Source organism: Larus michahellis, chromosome 7, assembly GCF_964199755.1.
Source record: "Larus michahellis chromosome 7, bLarMic1.1, whole genome shotgun sequence".
NCBI classification, from domain to species: Eukaryota; Metazoa; Chordata; class Aves; order Charadriiformes; family Laridae; genus Larus; species Larus michahellis.
The window spans coordinates 29,670,275-29,694,082 of record NC_133902.1 but is presented as its reverse complement, the minus strand read 5'-3'; the positions used below and the strand labels follow the sequence as shown (position 1 = coordinate 29,694,082).

General features: G+C 41.4%; 2 protein-coding genes and 2 non-coding genes across 4 annotated transcripts; 3 read left to right on the top strand and 1 right to left on the bottom strand.

Annotated features, from left to right (window-relative positions):
- Window positions 1–337: 337 nt before the first annotated feature.
- On the bottom strand, window positions 338–16,555 carry NDUFS1 (NADH:ubiquinone oxidoreductase core subunit S1). Its single transcript, XM_074593474.1, has 19 exons — window positions 16,033–16,555; window positions 15,207–15,274; window positions 14,884–14,978; window positions 13,312–13,419; window positions 10,937–11,013; window positions 10,763–10,844; window positions 10,523–10,653; window positions 9,608–9,793; window positions 9,001–9,135; window positions 8,478–8,592; window positions 7,329–7,474; window positions 6,586–6,714; window positions 5,238–5,367; window positions 4,590–4,750; window positions 2,847–3,001; window positions 2,075–2,250; window positions 1,190–1,324; window positions 999–1,071; window positions 338–697 (listed from the first exon to the last, which is right to left on the bottom strand). Exons 2-19 carry the CDS (start codon window positions 15,268–15,270, stop codon window positions 606–608), a joined length of 2,190 nt encoding a protein of 729 aa, XP_074449575.1. The 5' UTR covers window positions 15,271–15,274; window positions 16,033–16,555; the 3' UTR covers window positions 338–605.
- Window positions 16,556–16,620: 65 nt separating this feature from the next.
- EEF1B2 (eukaryotic translation elongation factor 1 beta 2) lies at window positions 16,621–20,613 on the top strand. Its single transcript, XM_074593476.1, has 6 exons — window positions 16,621–16,767; window positions 17,191–17,313; window positions 18,667–18,790; window positions 19,155–19,221; window positions 19,896–20,021; window positions 20,420–20,613. Exons 1-6 carry the CDS (start codon window positions 16,688–16,690, stop codon window positions 20,572–20,574), a joined length of 675 nt encoding a protein of 224 aa, XP_074449577.1. The 5' UTR covers window positions 16,621–16,687; the 3' UTR covers window positions 20,575–20,613.
- Window positions 19,004–19,084, top strand: LOC141746944 (small nucleolar RNA SNORD51). Its single transcript, XR_012588547.1, has one exon. It is a non-coding gene; the product is annotated as a small nucleolar RNA SNORD51 (small nucleolar RNA).
- LOC141746947 (small nucleolar RNA SNORA41) lies at window positions 19,518–19,651 on the top strand. Its single transcript, XR_012588550.1, has one exon. It is a non-coding gene; the product is annotated as a small nucleolar RNA SNORA41 (small nucleolar RNA).
- Window positions 20,614–23,808: the final 3,195 nt, after the last annotated feature.

The following is a 23,808-nucleotide window of genomic DNA, read 5'->3' as shown; positions in this document are numbered from 1 at the left end:
TCACAACATCAAAATTATTTTTATTTTCCCCATGAGTAGTTTCTCAACTGAACCGAAATGGAGAAACACAGAAATATCTAGAGCAGTGGCAGGTCTGAACGCTGACATAAACCAGGTATGTTTAACTCAAAAGAGGGACAACTTGCTCTGAAAGCACGTTACAAAAATAGCACGTTCACACTTTCACTGGTGCTTAATATTAAGATAGGTGGATACTCTTGAAGAAGGTCACAAACTCGTATTTTTGCCACGTAGACTTGTTCCTAGCAAATCAGGACTTAATGGGCCCGAGTTGCTTACTGAGTTCTTTTCATGCAAGAAGTGCGAGCCGTATGAGTTACATAGGTAATGGGTTGTTTGGTATTATAATTTATTTGTATACAATCATCAGGTACTCTGCCTCTGGGTACAGTAAGTTGAGTGCTGCATGTTCTCTCAGGCACAATGGTCCTATAGTATTATAGGGCTATCTGAACTGATGAAAATGTGAATGAAGAAAAGAAAAATACGACGACCTAGCAAATAGATTTTGAAAAAAAAAATATCAGTCACAGCAGTTAACTGCAACAAATACTTGGATAGAGGTGTAGCAGCCTGATTAGTCTCTAGCAGATGGATGGCTCTTCTACTGCATGAGCACCTTCAACAACAGCTTTCACACACTTGGCCATTGTCTGGGATGCTCTACTGATCGAATCTGAAAAAGACATAAATCCAAACACATGTTGGTGTGTTATATACACAGATACAAGATAAAAGAGATTTAGTACAAGACTGCATAGAAAGAGGATAAAGAAAAATGCTTAGCTGAAAATATAGTTCAGTAGTCTATGCTTTATGCAAATTCCAAATCATTTTACTGGAAAATTTTGTTTCTTCAAAAGACTCAAATCCTACATATCTTAGTGGAAAGCTTTAAATGCCTCATAAGAATCTTACTGTAAAGCTAAGTAAAACCTATTGCTAATTTCAGAAAGGAAAGGCCATACTATACATACCTGTCATATAAAAGTCTTTTATTGTGAGCTGAGGTGGAACAAGAGGATCAGCAAGAAGCTGTTGCTTCACTAACTGTGGCAGGAAAGGAAAAAAAAGAAAGTCAGCTTTATGATAGGAACTTGTTACCAAAGCGTTTGTTTAGTGAATTCTACATTCAGGGCAGGTCAAAGAATGCTTCAGATTTGGTTACCTTTGACAATTCATTTGCCTGGGTGAAGTAGTTAGCCTCTTCCACATCATCGTATCGAACCAGGTTAGGAGATACTTCTTCTAAACGCTTCCGTATTTGATCAAGGTTCTCATAAGGCAAGGTCATACCAGCCAGCTAAGAGATTCACAGAAAGAAATGTCGTCAAGTCTAGGGATTTAATACATAGTGGTTTAGATTACCAAGCCATTAACACACCTAAAGTAAAATCAGGAAAAATCTACACTCCTGACAACACAGGCAGTTATAATGTACAAACTGAAGCAAAGTCACAGTACTCTGTTGGACTTCTGATGCCTACAGTTAAGACTTCCCCATGTTAAAAAAACCTAGGGTATCCTGTTTGCTATACAAAGGAAAAAAAGACAAGTAGTGCTTTTCTCCTTCCATACAGACATCACTTGTACTTTCCCTATCTTACCACCAAATGAGATAAAAGTTGATGCAATTATCAATGCATCTTGTTCCCAGTGACTACTAAGCACGTACTTGATCTTATCTAACAATATCAGGTCCTGCCCTCAGAGTTCATATTGTTTTCTTTCTAAAAAGCAAAAAACTGCATCCTCCCACCAGCTTCCTCTAAAGCACTTCATGAAGACCTGCAGAATTTGCAGACAAAGCTTCACCCATTATGCATTCCAATAGCATACAGCAGCTATAGTATTAGTGCCATCCTCAAAAGGGAAACAATATGATTTAACTCACAGAATTAACAGAGGATTCAGTATAAAACATTACTTCTTAAGACTACAGTCATGTATTTCCCTGAAAACGTACCTCCTTTTTGAAAACACTTTTCAATATAAAAGGAACTTAATGTCTCAGTATACTTTTATTAGAAGCAATTTATAACAGCAACAATACCTCAGAGACAGCTCTAATAATTTTCCAGTCTTCCCTTGCCATCCCAGGAGGCGTTACTGCTACTCTTGTCTGCTGGGCCCTACCCTCAGTATTCACGTATGTGGCCGCCTTCTCTGTATATGCTGCTCCTGGGAGAATAACATCAGCCATGGGAGCTCCCACATCCCCGTGATGTCCTAAATACATGGAAAGAGGAAACAGTACACAACCATATAAAACATAAGTCAAAATAAAAAGAAATGCTTTCTTAACACAATACAGAATCTCTGTGTTCCCAGAAAAAAAGTAGTTTCTGACGTTTGCTTAAGCAGTAATATAAAGGCTATTAGGCTGACTGCTCTGAGGTCTTACTTGCCTAATACTTTGGGGAGAATGAACGGACTACAAGCAGTAGTAAATGGTAGTTCAGTCTCTATAGTCTCAGCTTTGGGAGGCTCCAGGAACAAGGATGCTTAATGAATGAAGGTAAGACCATGTTTTGGTATGACAGAACAGCTGGGAAACAACGCTGGTTTGTCTGCCAGATTTGGAACTATGCTCCACAAGACCTAACTGGTTTATATTCCCTTATTACTCGTCAACAGTTCCCCAATTTTACCTAAGAAATAGATAACCAGTATCTCAGTTATGTGTTGGAAGCTCCATTTCTTGGCAGAAAATAAAAGCTAGAAATTATCAAAGGGTCAGGTATCTTTGTAAGAATATGGCACTGTTTAGGCTTTCTCTCCAGCTATTAGATAGTAACATTGCTTAATTTACATCTACTAATTACCTTGATAGATAATAAAACAGTCCTTTGGCAAATCCTGACGTGTTACACAACCCGAATCTGCTCCCAAGAGATACAGTACTTTGGGAGGATTTTTCCTAATTGCCTCCACTCCTGGTTTGAAACCCAGATCCAAAGCAGCTACCTGGCTTGCAACCCTGTAGGAACAAACACATTATAACTTAAAGTTCTTTCAGAACTCTCCCTCTCCCATCAGAACAGACCTTTTTTTGACTAAATATTTCAAAGGGACATAACAGGCCTCTTAACAGTAACAGGACAAAAATGAAGCATAAAGGCAGCTCAAAATTTTGACAGAGTATTTGACAGAATATCAGATTGGTTTTGCATTTTGACAAACTGATGCCATTTGAGGTTTTCAGGGGGAATCTCACCTATTTAAGATGGGATAGCAAAATAAAGGCAGACGTTCCAGGTCAGGGCCTAGTGTCAGGCAGCTCACTTATCATCTGGAACATCAAGGGTCACATTTCAGCTAGGAATTCAACTCAGCAGGCCTTTAATTTAGGCCACTTGCGTGAAAAATGAAAGACCAGCTGCTGGACCATCAGCTACTCTGAAATATCTAAGACTTACGACCACTACATCATCACCATGCATTTATTCAAACATAAAGATACTTTTAGAAAAATGAAATAATCATTCTCATTTTCTGTCCAGTCTTTTTCTTTTCCAAAGGAACAGTTTTGCATAATCCTGCATAACCAAGTGCCAGACTTACAATTACATTTAAAAGAAAAAAACATTCTCTCTGTAGAGACAGATCTTTCAGTATTACTTATGTTTGTCTGACATAGTTAGACATACAGGTTCCAATAAGTTAAGATGCTTTCTACTCTTAAGGTAGAGAGGACGGTGCACCAAAAGCATGAAAGTTAGTAAGATGAAATACTACCAAACCACATGTAAAAAAAGGTATCATGAGTGTTCTTAAGCTCATCTGTGTTTTGGTAGTACATGTTTCAGTTTCAACAGCAGGATTTTATAGTTAAGTTTCCTTCAGAGGACCAAGCCCTGCTCTTGCTATACTAGTTTTACATCTATGAAGCTGCTTTGGGCAGAAGGACTTTCTTGAGTCTCTGAATCTGAGCACCACTGCATTTGCTGAATTAATTTTTGCTTTACAGAGGTGGTCAATTTAACAGAGTTTTAGGAAGACAGTGGGGAAGGACTGTCCCAAGAAACGCTTGCCTATAAAAAGGAATAACGTCCGAATAAACTGAATAGCTAAGATCAAAAGCCCTAAAATGAAAAGCTTTGAAGCTTTTCTATTAACTATTCAGTCAAGAAGCTGCATAGAAAAAGGAATATAATAAGAAACCATATTATTTACATACTCTTGCAATTTTGTTTTTCTTCCTCTAGATAAAAAGCAATCATTTAGCAAGTGACACTGGTCTGCTGTGCATTCTACTGAGCACTGTGTTAATATGTTATTAGGCTCTCCTGTATTCTATAAGTTTAAATTTAAACTTTAAATTCTACATTTATATGTAATAGATTAATAAATTCTCATGGAGAGCCTGAGAAGTTTGCCAGGTCAAGAAACCCATTTCTATTAAAAAGTTTCTGCTAGTTTGTACTTCTATTTTTTATATTCCCTACAGGTTCTAACCTGATAAGCCGCTTGCGTGTACACAAAGAAATCTGCACACATACATTGTGGTAACTTGTGTATGCCCAGCGTGAATGAAAGTGGCTCCCAAAAAAAGCTTTAAAGCAAACCTGTGGAGGATGTTCATGACTTTCCAATCAGAGCCAACACCGCTCTTAGTCCTGGCATTTTGTGCGATGGTGGAAACGGCAGCATGGATAGCGGCTCCGTCACCACGCTGCAGTGCTGCGCTACCTACTACCACCATTGGCTTTTTGGCCTGGTCGAGGACCTGTGCAAGTAAAGAATCAAGAAATTCATTCCAAGGCTCCGAAGACAATTCTTGGTGCAGATAATGTAATAAATCCCATAATTTCTACATAAGTCTTCCATGCAGAGCTACGGTTCTGAAGCGGTCATTGTTTCATTTAGAGATAAAGCCAAGAGAAACTGCTATAAGCAGTACGCTAGCCTGTCAATACAGAACTATCATCTTGATAACCAGACATTTAAGTGGAAACAGCAGCGGCTGAAACAGCCTGTTTTATATCAAATATTCTGTGAGTTTCCTGCACTGCGAAGTTTTACACACCTGAATATATTAAGCAGTTCACGCATACTTGGTGCACGCTAATCATTATCTCATCTCAGCATTTGATTAAAAGCAAATAACTCCGTATATAACATGATACTTCTCTTCAAATCTGTCTCTGTGGGGAATTCAGATTACTATTCAATATATCTGAAATAGAACAGTCACGCTCTGAAGTTGTGTGTACCTTGCAGAATGCATGTTTTCCAGAAGCAATGTCCTGGAGTATCTGTGGGGACTCCCCTAGATGATCATATGTGTAGGTCAAATTCACAGGAGAGCCAACAAGGGCCACTTGCAAGTCATTGTGAAGCCAGCTGAAAACACAGAAAACATTTTATAAAAATCAAAGAAATACAGAAGTTTACTCAACCAAAGCCACTAATTATAATTTTAGCAATAACTTGAAATAGGATGCAAATTCTTTCTAAGGAATTCTAACAGCATTGATTGTTTTGGTAACATGCAGTTTATAGCATTACTCTTGACTGTTAAGCAAGCTTTAGAGTTTTTTATAAGGACTATTTCTCTACATACATTCTGGGACCAGTGCAGCAACACACCTTACATGAGAGGTTCATTAACTCAATTCCCTCCGCTCCTCAAACTTTTGCCAATGCAGTGGAAAAAAAGGTTGCACAACATGAGGTACTACAACTTTAAACAATCTTTTCCGGTGTTAGGCAAAAACAAACAAAACAAAACCAAACCCCACATGTACTGTTACTATTAAATTTATTTAGCTTGACTTAACTCTTAGGTACTTCAGAATTGGAGTTGGAGTCATTTTTAGGAGGATAGAATTCTGAATTTGACAGTGCTCACGGTTTTACAAATCCGCTTATTTCTTACATAAACAGAAAAATTTAGCTGGTTAGAATTCTTTTCTGTTTCTGCAGCTTCTCATAGCAGACAAAAATTTATGAATCGTTCATAAATTTTATTGCATTTTTTCCTCTCAAAATTTAAGGCCACTATTCTTTAAAATTATGTATTTTGGAAGATCCCGGCAATAGGAAGGACAGGGCTTTAATAAACCTCATTTGTCTCCTGCTGACATATCTTGTTAAAGTTGAATTAGCCACGTTCAAAAATTTGGGAAAGCCACACTACTTGCCAAAGAAAAATGTTAAACTTGAGCAACTGCTTCTAAAATGAGCGAGTCTGATTTGCTAAACAACAATACAAAAAGCAGCAAACTGATGCTGAAAATAATTTTTTTAGGAATATGCTTTAACAAACTTCTCTAAGACAGAAAATCTGAGGCGTCTGTGTAATGTAACAAAGGAATAAATGTCTCAGCATATGAACTTACATAGAACGTCAAAGTGAGAATGAACAAAACATACCTATGCGCTACAGGGAGAAGAGACCCCCCTTTTTCTACAGATGTATCACCATTCCCTTTATTAAAAAGTGAACTAAATCCAGTGAGCCTGGATGAACACTCTCAACTTACTGCCTGCGGCTCCACCTGAGCATTGCATCAAATCCAGATGGATTTGCATGTTTATTCACCACCAAGGAGTACAAACCTCTTCCGAATTCTAGCATTAAAAAGTGGTGCCTCAAAGCGTGGATTGGTGCCAACCAGAAGCAGGACATCTGCCTCCTCCACCCCGGCAATCTTGGTATTAAGCAGGTAGTTAGAGCGTAAATCTGTGCTATAACAAAAAGATGCAAGAAAGAAAGAGGATGAGAATTCAGTAAAGGGAAGGAATGAAGATATGGTAAACATTCTACATGCTTAAAATATTTTTTCATCTCAGGGAAAGAAAGGGCAAGAAGAGATTTGTCAATCTGAATTACTAACCCAAATAAGAAGAGCGAGCTTCTCTCTTTCATGAGTATCAGAGACATTAAAATATTACAGGAACGACACAGGATATTACAGGATATTTCCTATGTTTACTGCGAGCCTTCAAAAACTTCATCTGCTATTACACAGCTTACAAGATCATAATTGTACTATAGTTTTCACAACACATAGAAATGGACTAAATTATCCAACTTACAACAGAGTATAACTGGCTTTCAGTAGCCTACTGTTAAACTGTAGCAGCCTCAACATACTGTAAAATGTGCTCTAGTAGGGACGACGTATCAACTGACAATCCATAAATACCCTCTATATATTAACATTGTAAATTCAAACAAACCCTGCTAAAGCACAGCAGTTGCTATCCTAGGTCATTTCAGAATCTTAACATGAGATGATTTGCAGACTGGAAGGTTTATTAACACAGTAATTACAGACAAACTTTGCCCGAACTCTTACCCAGCTCCGGCAGTAGGGAAGACCTCTTCAGTGCAGAGCGTATCACAATCTACTCTATTCAGTAAGTCTTTCAGAGCTATTAGCGCTTCTGCATCCACCAGTCCCCCTACAATTGCTGCTACTTCCTTACCTTTGACAGCTTGTAGCTGGAGAAAGAGAAAATATACACGTAAGCAAAAGAAACTATTGAAATAAATTCCCATTTGGCCCAGGTAAATGTATGTTACATTAAGATGTGCAAAAGCCAGCAGTGCAACCGCTGGTCTGGAGCAGCACAAATGGATCAGCAGTGTCCGACTTCCGCAAGGCAGTGACTCCAGGTCCTTCAGAACTCAGGATAAGCAAAGAGCAGCTCTCTGTATTCTGTGCAAGTCTCTCCCACTTGAGTTACTGCTCAGATGTGGCTAATTCTCATTTAGTATGGTGAGGAGAGGAAGACTGCTGCATGCTCTTATTTTAATGAGCCTAAGGTGCAGACAGAATACAAACTTCCATAACACAAGCTCAGGTAGTAAACTCAACTCAAAGGTATTATCTGAGATGCAATAGCTTTTGTAACAAACCCTGCTACCGTACCATGGGCAAAAACATCCTTGAGGAAAGTTCAATTACAGTTATTCAATTCTGTTTCATCCCACATAAAATTTTTAATCAAAATCCAGAGCAGTCATGCAGCACTTCATTGGAGCAGCAGAATCAATCACCACACTGAGGAAGCACTGAGGCAAGCACAATTCAGATCTAAGTAATACAGAATTAATGGCTTTGATGGCAAAAGTGGTGATAGCACAGTTTAAATGAATATAAAGAAGTCTTCAGATAGATCAGAGTAATTCAGAAAAGTTGCTTCCTCCTAAATTTCTGAAGAAACAGTTCAGTTTCCCATTTAAATAAAAGTAATTTCTCTCCCAATGCCCCGAATGAAATCATGATAAGACAAAGTTCTTCAGATGATCTCATCCATGAAACAGGAAGTAATATTCAAAAGAAGAAATTTAAGTGGAAATAAAATGGATCAGAAGTCAAATGGTCCCCTCTAACCTTAAAGAAAAAAGCCCTTTTCTATATAACTGTTTTCATATTAATCATTGTTACATGTCCAGCTTTAGAAATTAATTTTACGCTACATGGATTGAAAATTGTTCTTACCACACCAGCGACACGAGTTAATACATCCTCCCATGAGGCATAAACAAATACTCCTTTCTCATTTTTGATCATTGGCTGAGTAAGTCTCTGACGCTTCAGACCATCATAAGCGAACCTAAGTGAACACCACTAACATTACTAAAGAGCAAAGACTGAGATAACTTTGTATACTAAATATTTTCTAAGACTGAGTTTTCTAACAGCTTGCAATGATTAGAAAAGAGAAACACAAGAAATATTTTGTGTGAGTTTAACTTTTCCTTCTCATAAACAAGCAAAAAAAAGTCATACAAATAAAAAAGTTACTGTAAAAAAAAGCTACAAAAATGAAAACATTAGAAAACTCAGTAACTTCAATTATAATATTAAAAATATGTTTTAGCAATTATTCTTCTCTATAGCTTTACAGTATTAACAGTGGAATCCAGCAGTTAGTGTGCTACTGACCACACTTCTGTTTCTGCAAAGTGTGCCTTTAATGCGTGCAAAAATGCGCATGTGGGTACAAACACCTCCCACACACCTTGTCTTGTCAGATATCCACTCCTCGTTGATATCTTCATGCAGCCTTGGCAAAATTCTCATCACTTCTCCAGTTCTCGTGCTCACTACTATGTTGCTTCCAACTGCATCAAGAACATCAATTGACTCTACCTTCCTGTTTAGAAGAACGAATAAACCATTTGCAGTTTTCTATATACAAGCAGCAACAGACTGGCATAACAAACAAAACAACAACCAAAAAAAGTGCTGTAGGTTTACCTTTAGATAAACATACAAGAGCTTAGTTTCACAAGATATTTTAAATAATATCCTCAACAATTACTGAGCTAATGAATTTGAATTTTCCTTCACACAGATTTTTTTTACTGAGCAGTCGGCATAAACATTTTAGACTAAAAATAAGGGAAGAATAGTCTACAAACTGAAACATTCTTCTTCCTCTTGAATGAGCTGTGAGTAAATAACAGAATTTATGTTAGATTCAGTCTATAGAAAAGTCTACAACAAAAACGCAGAGAATAAAAATCAGGGAAAACTCTTGGTAGCATAGATGGACATATTCTAAGACAAAGCGTATGACAGAAATGGAGAAAGCTGCATCTTCAGTATGACGTTGAGATACACACCTTGTCTCCCATGGGCGTGCAGTAAAGGCATATGGCTTGGAGGTAAGAGCACCAACTGGGCAGATGTCAATAATATTTCCTGATAACTCAGACATGAACATTTTTTCAACATAAGTCCCAACTTGCATATCGTTTCCTCTTCCGGTTGTTCCCAAGTCATCTACCCCTGCAACCTCACTAGCAAACCTGGTAGATGCAGAGAGAATTAAAAATAGATCTGGAACGTATAACAGCAACACAGCACATTTTTCCATCGTTATCTCATTTTCTTAAGATAAAACATTAGCCTTAGTTCACACACCTGAAAGAAGAAAACAATTGTTCAGATGTATTAGTCAGTGCCACCACATGCAGGACTATACATCTGCAGAATTTCAGACAGACAGGGCTACAAAAACTAGGTGGAGTTAAATCAAAAAACAGAGCAGTTCAGTGCTCATTGAATTTCACAGTCAAAGATTAGTCCTAACAAGTTCTTTCTAGAACTAGGCAGGTATTGTATTCCTTTCCATCTGGCTCAAGTTAGCCGTTACTGAATCTCAGGACTACAGAACAGCATAAATATAGCTATAGCTACCAGAGGCTGTCAAGAATAAATAAATCTTGCAAGTGTGGCTGAGGAAGTCACTTAATGTTTCTAAATCCCTTCTGGCACTAACACCATGGGACCAGTTCTGCCCTGTAGAATTCTGATTTCACTTTCATGTTTTGGCCATCTCTCTCTATTTCCTGCACGACATCCGTCTGGTAGCTCTGGAAAACCAGCTATCAGTCCCTACCAGAAATAAAATTCTTAAGTACAGTCAGAAAAGAAATAAGAATTGGCTGCCTCTCATGGTGTTTCTCTCACAAGTAACAAACTGATATAAATATGCCTGCTCAGTACTCTCTCCAGTGAAAAATAAAGGATATTACCTGATACATCGAGTGCACTGTATACACCGAGTCATGATTGTTTTGACTAACGGGCCAATGTTCTTGTCCTCCACAGCACGTTTACCCTCTCTAAATCTACTCCTATCACTGCCAAACATCATCGATTGATCCTAGAACAGACAACAGAAAACAGACATATCCAGGCTGCTGGAAAGCACAGTTTCACCTAAGGCAAGAGTATTAAGACATAAGTCTACACAATTTAATTGGATGTTGTACCTGTAGATCACATTCTCCACCCTGATCACAGATAGGACAGTCCAATGGGTGATTTGCCAGCAGGAACTCCATTACACCCTCTCTGTTGGGTTCAGGAACTAACATTAATGTCAACTTTACATCATTTAGCCAATAGTGTAACTAATCAGCTATAGGAGGCTAAAAGAAAGGTACCTTGCTTTCCTGGACTTCTCAGAGTTTGTCAGTATGTTCCAGCCCTTCATAACTGGCATGGCACACGCAGCAACTGGCTGCAATCATCATAAAAGGCAAGCATGAACACAACATGTTTTTTCTCAACATAGGCACAAACCCCAGCTTCCCCCTCCCTCTAAATTCTTACATACGCATCTGTAATTAATTTAACGTGTTGTAGAAATAAAAAGGCATGTGCAAGGAAAAAAAGAAAATCTAACCAATAAAGCCAGTAGAGGCCATATTTATGAATAATCTGCTATATAAAAAGGTTATTTAGTTGTGATTTATTTCCGTTTAAAGTTGAAAATTTTACACTTCCCAGTTCCAATTCAAGTAGTTAATAGCAAGAAGAAAGTCAGTTGTAACAGATACAAGGCAAATCAAAGAGATTCAGCAGAGATCTGGAAAATCTCTAGAACTGAAGTTCAGAGTATGCATCATTTACTAGGCATTTATTTGGACAAAGCCTGTACAAAGAGTCCTGGAACAAGATTTTTCACAAGATTACTGCAAGATTAACAAAAACTCCGGCTCAGAGAACTTTTCAGAGAACCCTCCTACTTTTCAATTACGCCATGAGATAGACCATCACAGAATCATAGAATAGTTAAGAGCTGGAAGGGACCTTAAAGATCATCTAGTTCCAGCCCCCCTGCCATAGGCAGGGACACCTCCCACTAGACCAGGCTGCTCAAAGCCCCATCCAGCCTGGCCTTGAACACCTCCAGGGATGGGGCATCCACAGCTTCCCTGGGCAACCTGTTCCAGTGCCTCACCACCCTCACAGTAAAGAGTTTCTTCCTCATATCTAATCTAAATCTACCCTCTTTCAGTTTAAAACCATTATCCCCTACCCTGTTGCTACACCCTGTGATAAGAGAGTCCCTTCTCCACCTTTCCTGTAGGCTCCCTTTAAGTACTGGAAGGCTGCTATAAGGTCTCCCTGGAGCCTTCTCTTCTCCAGGCTGAACCACCCCAACTCTCTCAGCCTGTCTTCATAAGGGAGGGCTGGAGCACCTCTGATCCTCTTTGTAGCCCTCCTCCGGACCCACTCCAACAGGTCCACGTCCTTCTTATGTTGGGGGCCCCAGAGTTGGACGCAGTACTCCAGGTGGGGTCTCACGAAAGCAGAGTAGAGGGGCAGAACCACCTCCCTTGACCTGCTGGCCATGCTTCTTTTTTTGATGCAGCCCAGGATTCGGTTGGCTTTCTGGGCTGCGAGTGCACATTGCAGGCTCGTGTTGAGCTTCTCATCCACTAACACCCCCAAGTCCTTCTCCTCAGGGCTGCTCTCAATCCATCCTCTGCCCAGCCTGTATTTGTGCTTGGGATTGCCCCAATCCATGTGCAGGACTCTGCACTTGGCCTTGCTGAACTTCATAAAGTTTGCACAGGCCCACCTCTCAAGCCTGTCCAGGTCCCTCCGGATTGCATCCCTCCCCTCCAGCATGTTGACCGCTCCACACAGCTTGGTGTCGTCAGCAAATTTGCTGAGGGTGCACTCAATCCCACTGTCTGTGTTGCCAACAAAGATGTTAAATACTACTGGTCCCAGTACTGACCCCTGAGGAATGCCACTCATCACTGGTTTCCACTTGGACATTGAGCTGTTGACCACAACTCTTTGAGTGTGACCATCCAGCCAATTCGTTACCCACCAAGTGGTCCATCCGTCAAATCCATGTCTCTCCAATTCAGAGACAAGGATGTCATGTGGGATCATAACTTCCATCTTTAGTGATAACCCAACATTTACAGAGACACAAAGCTCAAACTGTGGAATTCAAGTTGAGGTGAACTAAAGAGCTTTATATGTGAATATAAATGTGCAACCAAGACTGAACTTGAAAAGAATGCCTCAACTATCTGCATAGATTTCTTAATACGGCTGAAGACAGCCTTCAATCCTGAAGTTACTATTTTACAACAGACATCAATGGTACGTATACATTAAACTAGTAAGTAACCACAATCTCTACTTAACTAAAACAAACCTGCAGACACTAATCCTACAGCTGAATTCATACAGTATCTGAACTTTACTATTTGCGTAATATCAGCTGAAAACGTGCGGTTGAAGCCTGGATTACATAAAATAAATACATATCTTACTGAAAATGGACAGATATCAAATGTTCACATCCAGGAGCAAGATAATCCATAACAGCCTGAGAACTGACTGATTCATAGGCAATCCCTGCAGTCCAGTGGGAAGAAAGGAAAAACCTGCTTTGAGCAGCTGAATTACAACAACTTGTGTGCTAATGATAGTGCAAACAATTATTTACAAGATTTAAACTAGGCCCTAAGCACAGCAGAAAATTGTAATTCCTATAAAACATATACGATACCTTGGGAGCCTTCTCTATTTCCACAAGACACATCCTACAGTTTCCAGCAACAGAGAGACGATCATGGTAACAAAACCGAGGTATCTGAATTCCAGCCTTTTCACAGGCCTATAAAGTATAAGAAACAAAGGAAAATTAAATTTTAGTTAGATCTTTCAGTTCCACGTCATAAAACATTATTCAGTTTTTCAAAGAATAACACTGTTAGTGCTTAGGAATATAGTGCATTCAATCTTTCATCTTAAGAAGTGACCACAAAAAAAAACAGTGATCAAGCAGAAACATGTCAGGTTATCAATTACAAATAAGTTTTTTGCAAAATTTGTAACTGATTGAGGAAATGAGAACTGACCTCTCTCTCATTCTTTCCTCCAAGAATAGAGAGAATTCTCTCTAATAGATAGGACAACAGCAATAAAAGTAACTTTTTAAACAAAGTATGCACTATTTAAAGAAAAATGCATAAAAGAGGAAAATTTGAAAAATATAAAGGAAACAACAATGGGCATAATGACTTCTGATAATTCAACAACACAGATACTCTCTATAAAGGTACTGGAGCATAGTCAATCTTCAACTTCAGTAGAACCCCAAACTCAGAAACATTCTTCCATGAAATGTCTGAAGAAGCGATAGGAGGACAGAGATGACAGATTTCCAGAGAACTGATGAAGCTGGCCTTTCCTGCGTAAAATCCCCACAGCTGAGGTATCTACGCTATAGCGCTAGCTATGCCTGCCAGAACAAACACCACTAAATTAAAAAAAAAAAAAAAAAATCTAAGAAGATCTAATTTTTCTGATGAAATCTACAAAGAATTATCACATGTAAGCAAAACTAAAAAGCTCGTTAAAATAGCATTTAAGAAAATATTACATTTGACTCCTGCCAGGGGCGTTCTAATGCCTAAATAAATTAGTAACTTGTATCCAAAGAACAAGGGATATATTTTGAAATAAATACTATGTACTTTAATATTCTAACTCACTATACCACGTCCCCATTTAATGGCTTCTTAAAAAGGCATTAAGACTGAAAAAAGATCTACTTGAAATTTTGGCCTGAAAAGCAACAATGCTGAGTACAGGCTGGGAAATCCAGGTTCCATTTCTTCCCACACCGAGAAGAATAAAAGCAGCGAAGGATCAGTATTGTGAATCATAAGAACTAATAACCAGAAGGAGACTACACCTCATTTGCCTAAGACACCACTTTAATAAGATACAAAATTAACAGGTTCTGAAAGACTACCAGGTCACGTAGAGTTCAGAGCTAGAATTTCAACCAGAATTTATCAAAGTCTGTTATTGCATTGTGTAAATTTTTGCAGTTGGCATTCAAGCTGCACGCATCTTCTTTCAGGCAATCATGGCAGATACTTCTTTTTCAAACACTGAACTCCCCAAATGATTTCTGCCACATGAAATTGTATCACAGTCAGTGAAAACACCCATAAGAATTGCAAGAAATAATGCAAAGGGTTGTGGGGTTTTTTTGATATATAGGATAGAACACACTGCCAAGAAGTGAGACGGGGAGTCCAAGAAAAATTTAGCATGCAACTCCCCACACCTGAAGTACTGTAGTTCCAGGGTTCACCAACACAGGATGACCATCCACAAACACTTCTATTTGGTTGCTGGCTGCTGTTGCAGTTGTACGACGTCCTGAGAGACATGGAAAAAGAAAACAAAAACTTTCAGTTACTACCCCAGGCTGCTTATCTTACAGTTATTCATACAGTACTGAGACGATTCAAGTTCTATAAACAGTACAACATAGAATTCCAGAGCTGCAAACAAAGTACGCATACATGTCCTTCAATAAGTCAGTTACACATGCACCAATTTTATCACCATACACACAGGCAAAAACCATAAACTCAAGGCACTTACCACACACTTTGGAGGACTGGGTGACCCCAGCTAAGGTCCTGCGGACAGCAGGTAGTCGAAGCATTGTGCTTTGGCAAGAGAGAGAACAGCACCGAGTTTTTAATCAGTTCAGATTGCTGAGAGGTTTTAAACAGGCAGAGTAAAACTTCTGTAACAGTTGCAAAAAAGTATGTATGCACCTATACGTACTGGGTTGTACAATCATAGAATGGTTCAGGTTAGAAGGGACCTTAAAGATCATCTAGTTATAAGAGAATAACTAGTTACTTTCTTAAACTACAAGATATGTCTCTCTCTTTACAACTATCTACACCTCACGTATATGTACGTCACCTTACACTAAAAATGGTGCAAGCCACAGTGACAAGCAGCTGTCAGCCCTGCTCCAGACGCGACCTCTGCAAGCGCTGCCAGGAGCACGGACGAAGGACGAGCAGCCACCCGGAACGGGTGGCAGCTTCCCTGCAAGCGCTCCGTGTTTACAAACACACGCAGCGGCCCACCCCACCGCAAGCGCCCCGGGAACCAGCCGGGCTCCCCGCCGCCAGCCCCCCCGGGCCCCGCTCCCACAGCGACTGTGCCGCGGCCTTGCCAAGCCCGCTCAGCCCGGCGGCGGGCCCGGCGTCCCCGTCCCCGGGGCCGAGGGCAGGGCGGGCGGCAGCACCGCCCGGCGCTGGGGGTCACCTTGGCGGCACCTCCCGCCGCTGCCCGCCGGACAGCCCCCGGCCCGCCGCCGTGCCCGTCAAGGACACCGGGAGCGGCGAGGGGAGGAGGGCGCCCGTACCGCCGCCACCCCCGGCCTCCCCGCCACGGCGTCCGCTGTTACCTGGACGGGCGGCGGAGGCGCCTCAGCCTTCCCCACCGCTGCTCAGGCTGCCCTGCGCCTCGGCCTCGGCCCTTTCCGCCGCTCGCCGCGGCCTCCTTCGGCAACCTCCGGAGACGGGCGCCACCGCGACCGGCGCCGCCTTCTGACGTGGCCGGTTCGGCAACCTTCGGAACCGGCCGCTTCGGGAATTTCCGTCAGAGCGTCGGCGGCACTCGGCAGTTTCCGCCGCTATCTCGGCGCCCTCTCGGCCACCGTCAGACGCACCACCCTCGGCAATTTCCGTCTCCTTCCGCTCTTGTCTTCGTCCAACTCCGGCAACTTCCGCTGGACCTGCGGTGAGGGGGGGTCGGGCTGCACAAGGAATGTGGCCATACCCTTGTAACGCAGGAAAGCTTCCTAGGCTTTACCGTTACCCCCACGTTTATTACCCCATCCTCCCCCGCACCTCTGATGTCCCGCCCGCTGCGCGCCCTGCGCTGGAGCTGCCAACACCATGAGGAACTACTTCGCGGTTCGTTCTGGCGGAGGAATACATGTGCGCACCAATCTGCGGAAGGATCTGTGCCCCTATATAAGGGCGGCGCAGGGGCTGCTGGGTCTCTTTGCGCGGCGGTCGGGCTTGGGGAGCGGGTGGGAGCGTGTGCGCTGCGCCGCCATGGGCTTCGGGGACCTTAAGTCCGCCGCTGGCCTCCGGGTCCTCAATGATTTCCTGGCTGACAGGAGCTATATCGAGGGGTGAGAGGCGGCTGGGGGACCGCTGGGGCTCGGGGGAGGCGAGCCTGGCCAGGCCGTGGTGAGGCCTGGTGGCCTGATGGGAGACTGCGGGGGGAACGATGGGGGCCGTGCTGGCGCGGGGGAGCTTCTAGGCAGGCCTGTGTTTCTGTCCCTGGCAGCTGCTGCCGTAAGGCCGCTGTGGGAGGCGGAGTGCCGGAGTGGGCCGAGCTCGTGGGGCCGCCTCAGCGCGCCTGCGGTGCCGAGCGCGCTGGGCTTCGCGTAGTTTCCGCGGTGTTCGCCGCTGGGCCCAGCAGCAGCCTGGGGGACGCACCGAGCTGCTGCTACTGCGGCGGTGGCGGGGTCGTTTTTGTGCTCAGCGGCTGCTGCTTCGCATCTTCCTGCGTGCACCGAGGAAGGGGGCTAACTTCGGCTTATTCTCCGCAGGTACGTCCCTTCTCAGGCTGATATAGCAGTCTTTGAAGCAATCGCTGCCCCACCTCCTGCAGACTTGTTTCATGCTCTTCGGTGGTACAATCATATTAAGTCGTACGAAAAGCAAAAGGCAAGGTATGGTTAAACTGCAAAGCTGGAACATATGTGCGAGCTGGCCTACAAAGTGTTGCGTTTGTTTTCTGGAGTTTGAACCAAACTGTTTTTCACTGATACCACATGGCTTTTTGTGTTGCCGTTGGAACAGGAACAGCCCTAGAAGCAGAGCAGACTTCTATTAGTACATTACACTTTCCACGTAGAATTTAGGCAATGTGATTTTGTCCCTCTTCTGAGATTTCTGCTAAAGCTTATAAGAAAGGCTTGAGTTTTCTTGCTGCCATTTACACAGATAACTGTGCTGAAAGCTTGAAATTAATTACCAGTAATTAATCCCATAAAGGCAACATCAAAACAGATTAAAAAGTATTAGAGGAGTCTTTAAAGATAAATATACTGTAAACAGATGATAAATACGGAAAGCAGTTCGTTCAGGGTTTTTAGTCCTGGAAGATAATTACTTGCAATGCAGAAGCACATATAAAGAAGAGGAAATATGAAAGCAAACGTTATCTTTTTTCTTTTTTAGTGATTTTAGTGTTCATGAAAGGTGCTGTATTGACAACCATGGAGACTGCAGGCCTCTCTAAAAAGGTACAGCACAGGTAGTGTCAGTATTGCTACACTGCCTCCTCTATGTGCCTCAGTCCTGTTTGGAGGGAACTCTTGTAAAGTTGGGTGGCCCAGTCACCAGTCCATTTCAGAAGCTCTTAAAATGCTAAAGGGGACTGAGATTATAAAGTTGCTTCACAAAGTCCGCTCTGTGGAAACTACTTCCAGTTTCCTGAAAAGTAAAGCTAGTTTTATGACTCTCGTAACAGCAGTTCACAGTAACAATAAAACTATGAGGTTATTCTAAGACTACAGAACTACACGAGCTATAGGAGAATATTAATTCGGGGGGTTCTGGTCCCTCGCCAGCTTCCAGAGTAAAGCACTCACACTTCCAAAGTCACTTGCAACAATGTGTTTTCTGTTACTACTAGTTTTTAAACAATTGAAAATATTTTTAGGGAAGCATGAATAAGAAGCTGATAACTCTTCCTACACAGAATATAATGCAGATAAGTGATTCTAATATGAAAGCTTTTTCTAGCCGTATACCTAGGTGGAGTAGCAATGTTGGGCAGGATCATGTCAGCTTAGATGAACAGTCTTTGAATATGGGATTTGCTGTAGTCTTGACTAGCATCTCATCAGGAGCATTGGGGATTTTCTTTAAGGAGGTTCTGTTTTCAGGTAGCAGAATTAGATGATGCTTCTTTTTAGCACAGCATTTTTACTGTTAATATACTTGTGGGTTCAGTGACAAATGGATGTTATTTGTGTTGATGTTCGAGTAGGTTCCTAATACCTGCTGTTCTCTTTCAGCTTGCCAGGAGTAAAGAAGGCTTTGGGGAAATACGGTCCTGCGGATGTTGAGGACACAACAGGTGCAGCCACAGACAGCAAAGATGATGATGATATTGATCTTTTTGGATCTGATGATGAGGAGGTACTTGTGACCTTTTTGTATAATACTTAAGGTTTTTTTAGAAATACCAGATATGCAGATTTTTGCCTTACTAGTTTGTTACTTAAATTTGATACCAGATTCTACTTAGAGTTCTTGATTTCAGCTGTCTTTGCAGAACAGAAAAGTTTGGAAGGTGAAAGAGTTAGAAAGGAATGTGTTGCAATGGGGTGAACTGTCTGCTTTTAACTTTGACTGGTTACGTGATGAATAAAACAAAAAAATCACCATCTTTCGGCTGAGAGTTGTGATGATTTGTTTTTGCCTGAGTAAACGCCAGTCTGTTTGGTAATGATTTAAAGATGCAGGGGTTTGGTGCTCTTCTGTGACTTCAGATTTCTTTCAGGAAAGTGAAGAGGCAAAGAAACTGAGGGAAGAACGTCTGGCCCAGTATGAGTCAAAGAAGTCCAAAAGTATGTCTACCAAGAACTTTTTAATCTTTTTATGCTTGAGTTAATTTTCATGTATTTGAACAGGATAGCTAGAAACACTGATTGTAATAGATAAATGACTGGAATGAGATGGGAATAATTAGCTTCACTTGAATTGCCTGTGAGCTTAGCCTTTCCTATAGAAAATGGGCACTTTGATATATTTGTCCTGCTTAATACACTCTTGTCTTACCCAGAGGCTGAGCTATCTATGTAAATGGATGTAACCCTGGGATTTTCTTTGAACCCTTAGAGAAAAGGCTGCGATATGCAAGTCCGTCCACAGCTACTGGTCTGGAGCTGTTCAGAACTGTAGCAGTTGCAGGATTCCCTCTGTGGAAAATAAACTGTTACATGGCGTTAAGCTCCTTCTCAGATCCTCTGAAAAGGACTTCCTATGTAACAAACAATGTTGGCTTTTTAATCTACGTTTTCGTATGAGACCGTTGCTCAAGAATGTGTCGTGTGTCTGCATCTTGAACACTGGGATGTGCATAGCTTTTGAAATGTGTGTTGGTACAAGAGGCCTGTCACAGCCATGTCATGGTTCTTGTTGATGAAATCGGAAAAGTTGTTCTTACAAAGCTAGTTCACAAGGATATTCACAAGTGTTTTTGAAAATTCCCTAGCTTTTAACAATGGTTTTCTTCCCCCAGAACCAGCTGTTGTTGCCAAATCATCGATCTTGCTTGATGTGAAACCTTGGGATGATGAGACAGACATGGCTAAACTGGAGGAGTGTGTTCGAAGCATTCAAGCAGATGGCTTGGTCTGGGGATCTTGTAAGTAGGAGAAAATTTCAAAGTAGGGAAAGGGAAGGTGTTGCAGTCTCTTAAGATAGCGTATTAGTGCAGTGGCCAGGTTGAGATTCAAGTACAGGTTTTAAAAGCTTTAAAACTTTGTCTCCGCTATCCTGCATCTGCCTGCACAGTTCCTGATGCAGCAAACACACACCCATACACCCACATCACTGGTTTGGATGGGTGGTGGGGGAGAGCCACAAAACCCAAACCCTTTTTGACCACCTTGTAATAGATGCTGTGTTTTTGATCAATATGGAACAACTACATTTTTTATGTATTCCTGCAAACTACTTTGGTCAGTTTACTCTTAGCAGACTTGCATTTTTAAGGGATTCCACCAGTCAAGGAGTACTAAATGTTCTTTTTCTTTTTTGCAGCCAAGCTGGTACCAGTTGGCTATGGCATCAAAAAGCTTCAGATCCAGTGCGTTGTTGAAGATGATAAAGTTGGAACAGATATGCTGGAGGAGAGAATAACAGCTTTTGAAGATTATGTACAATCAATGGATGTAGCTGCTTTCAATAAGATTTAAGTCTTGATATATCTAGAATAAATGTAATAGCAAAAATTAGGCTGTGTGTCTGTGGTTAATTTGAAATCATGGCGTAATCCAACTCCTAAATGTAAAATTTGGTTGATGGGTAAAGTAGAACCTAAAACTGAATTTAAAGGTTGCTCCAACACCCCACTGCAGTACCCAAGAGCATGAGCAGAGGAAAGAGAAAATTCACGTTTACCATCAAACCAGATTTCACATTTACATGGCTTTAAAAATCTGAACTGCTCTTTGCTCCCCCTTTGGAAGTTTCCTTAGTTCCTCTGGAAGGAAGGATGGCTTTAAAGGAAAAGCACAGGGCTCAGACAAAGTGCAAGTCACTTTATTTTATTTTTTTTTTTAGCAGATAACTAGTAGTGTAAATTCCTTTTGTTTAATAAGGGTGGTGATCTAACCAAATATAATGTGGCTTTTGTTGAAAGCTAAAACTGCTTCAGTGAGGGAGGGGAGATGGTCTAGTGGGAGATGTCCCTGCCCATGGTAGGGAGTGGGTGCTAGATGATCTTTAAGGTCCCTTCCAACCCAAACCATTCTGTGATTCTTGGAAGCAACTGCACTGCCCTAGGGATGACAAGGCATGTAGTGAAACACTTCCTTATCTGACTTGAAGCTACCACAGTACCTTCTTGTCTCCTGTTGTGTGCACCAGCAGAGGTTTAGACTGGATATTAGGAAAAATTTTACATTGAAAGGGTTATTAAGCACTGGAACAGGCTGCTCAGGGAAATGGTTGAGTCACCATGGAGGTATTTAAAACATGGGTAGACATAGCGCTTAGAGATGTGGTTTAGTGATGGTTTTTGTCAGAGTTAGGTTGATGGTTGGACTAGATCTGAAAGGTCCCTTCCAACCGGGGCAGTTCCATGACTTGTAGCTCTTTTCCTCCAAGGTGTGAAAACGTTTGTGGTGAAATTACTTCAAGTGTTGCATCTTTTTCTGGGACTTCTTAATTAGTACAGCGAATAACGGTGTTGATAAAAGCTCCTGCTTTCGTGTTTGGAGGTCCTTGTATGATGCCCTGCAGGTTGGCCAGCCCGGGCAGGCTGCGGCTGGCCTGGTGCTATGAGCCCGAAGGCGACTAGGGGGCGGCCTGGGCCTTCCACAGGGGCTCCTTCAGGCACCAAGTGTCCAGCCCCGCCATGGTAGTGCTAGCCTGAATGGGCAGCAGTGACACAGGCCACAGCTCATGCAGGTGGGATAATTTACTTCCATCATAAACTCGAAGTGTAGTCCTGGCTGAAAACATCCAAAAAATAGGCGTTCAAGTAAAATGCAAAGATAAAGTAGCATAATTAATGGCAGTTTGAGCTGCTTACTTTGCTCCAGATTGGCTTCTAAATCGATTTTTGACATTTTTTTAAAGATTGAAGAACCTATCATAACTAAATTGTTTTCCAAAAAAATATCCATAGGAATGATACAAATGTAAAAACTGTCAAAGTTGTAAAGCTTCTAGACAAATTCACGTTTCTAGGCCTTCTGTTGGACTGAGACAGAGAATTTATTGTGATCGTGAAATGGAAGCCTTTTATGTGCCACGTTGGTGACTCTGAGATGAAGATGCTCTGTGCCGAAGCCCGACAGCAGCAGCTAAAATAACTTTTTGTTCTTTTTTCACAGAGCATCTGTGTGTGGTTATCTGGCACAGCAGGGTCTGATTCTCCTTGTTTAAAGGTCTGCCAACTTCAGATTATATAAGAGCTGCGTTTTATAATTTGTCTCAGAAAAAAAAATCTGCCTGCCAGAGGTTTAAAGCATGATTAAATAACTGGAAGTAAGTATAATTACAGGCTTCATTCCCACCTTCCATAAACTTAATTCCTAAAGGAGTAGCTTTGTCCTGTGTGTAATTAATGTCCTTTCTATGGCAATTCTCTAGCTATCACTTCTGCTAAATTATGTAGCTTAGTTTTAGCAATTCTGTTGTGCTGCTCTTAAAAGCAAGAAATTAACAAATGCCATATCAGAAAAAAAATGAAATAAAAATTCTATCACAAAAATGTAGCTTTTATTATTATCCTTGGCCATCACTGTTTCTGACCCCCTATTCAACGTACTTCTTACCTTTAAACTCTTTCCTTCACCTTGAAATTAAAGCTCTAAGTGGATAAAATAGTTTGATTTATAGACTGTAACTTTGCTAAAATACCGTGCTATGAGCCGTCCCTCTGACCTGCCAGACTGGATTTGTGTGTGTGTGTTTCATTTATGCTAAGCACCTATGTACAAACTCTTCAGTTGTTGGGATTTCTTCTGTTTGTTTTATTTTTTTCCCCCTGATGTTAGAGGGAAACTTGCTGCACAGGAACAAAACAAAAAAGGCTAGAGAGCACAGGCTCCCCAGTTACCAGATACAGGCAAACGGGCAAGAGAATTCCACAGAATCCGCATATATCTGGGTTAGGGGGTTTTGCGTAGTATTTCGGTATGTACTGTGTCATTGTGCCTGTGAAAAATCAGCATCTTAGCGTAAATGAGACACTTCTCTCCCAAGTGCACCCCATAACAGCAAGATCAGCAGAAAGTTCCGTAACTTAAATATGTGATATGCAGGAATACTGGGAAAACAGTTTCAACATACGTATTGGTTACAAACTGATCTACATAACAACCGTCACTAGTACAAACTGTTGAGGAAGCAGATAATGAGTAAGTAACCAGAACCTCTATTACGAAATGTGTATTATTCTTGAATGAATGTTTGATCACAGAACTATTTCATATGAAGTGTTTTTCTGTAGTATCTTATAGCATGATAAGACAGATGCCCTTCATCTGCCTTTTTTTTCCATTGTGGTGGGATGAATGAACGTTCCTCAGTCATAGAATCATAGAATCATAGAATCATAGAATTGTTGAGGTTGGAAGGGACCTTTAAGATCATCGAGTCCAACCTTTAGCCTACCCTGACAAGAGCCACTTCTAAACCATGTCCCTCAGTGCCCCATCTACCCTTTTTTTAAACACCTCCAGAGATGGTGAATTCACCACCTCCCTGGGCAGCCTATTCCAATGTTTAATAACCCTTTCAGTGAAAAAATGTCTCCTAATATCTAATCTAAACCTCCCCTGACGTAACTTGAACCCGTTTCCCCTCGTCCTATCACTTGTCACCAGGGAGAAGAGGTCAGCCCCCATCTCTCTACAACCTCCTTTCAGCAGAGTAGAACTGTTGGCATTCTTTTGGACACTCTTTGGAAACAGAAACTT

What these genes read in the sequence shown, in the direction of transcription:
- NDUFS1 (XM_074593474.1), bottom strand. Translation starts at nt 15,270, where the DNA reads ATGCTTCGACTACCTGCTGTCCGCAGGACCTTAGCTGGGGTCACCCAG. An exon ending in GCACGCCCATGGGAGACAAG is followed by an intron (nt 9,136 to 9,607) that starts GTGTGTATCTCA and finishes TCTTCTAAACAG; the next exon opens with GAAGGTAGAGTCAATTGATG. An exon ending in GTCATGAACATCCTCCACAG is followed by an intron (nt 3,002 to 4,589) that starts GTTTGCTTTAAA and finishes TTGTTCCTACAG; the next exon opens with GGTTGCAAGCCAGGTAGCTG.
- EEF1B2 (XM_074593476.1), top strand. Translation starts at nt 16,688, where the DNA reads ATGGGCTTCGGGGACCTTAAGTCCGCCGCTGGCCTCCGGGTCCTCAAT. An exon ending in TACGAAAAGCAAAAGGCAAG is followed by an intron (nt 17,314 to 18,666) that starts GTATGGTTAAAC and finishes GTTCTCTTTCAG; the next exon opens with CTTGCCAGGAGTAAAGAAGG. An exon ending in TTGGATCTGATGATGAGGAG is followed by an intron (nt 18,791 to 19,154) that starts GTACTTGTGACC and finishes GATTTCTTTCAG; the next exon opens with GAAAGTGAAGAGGCAAAGAA.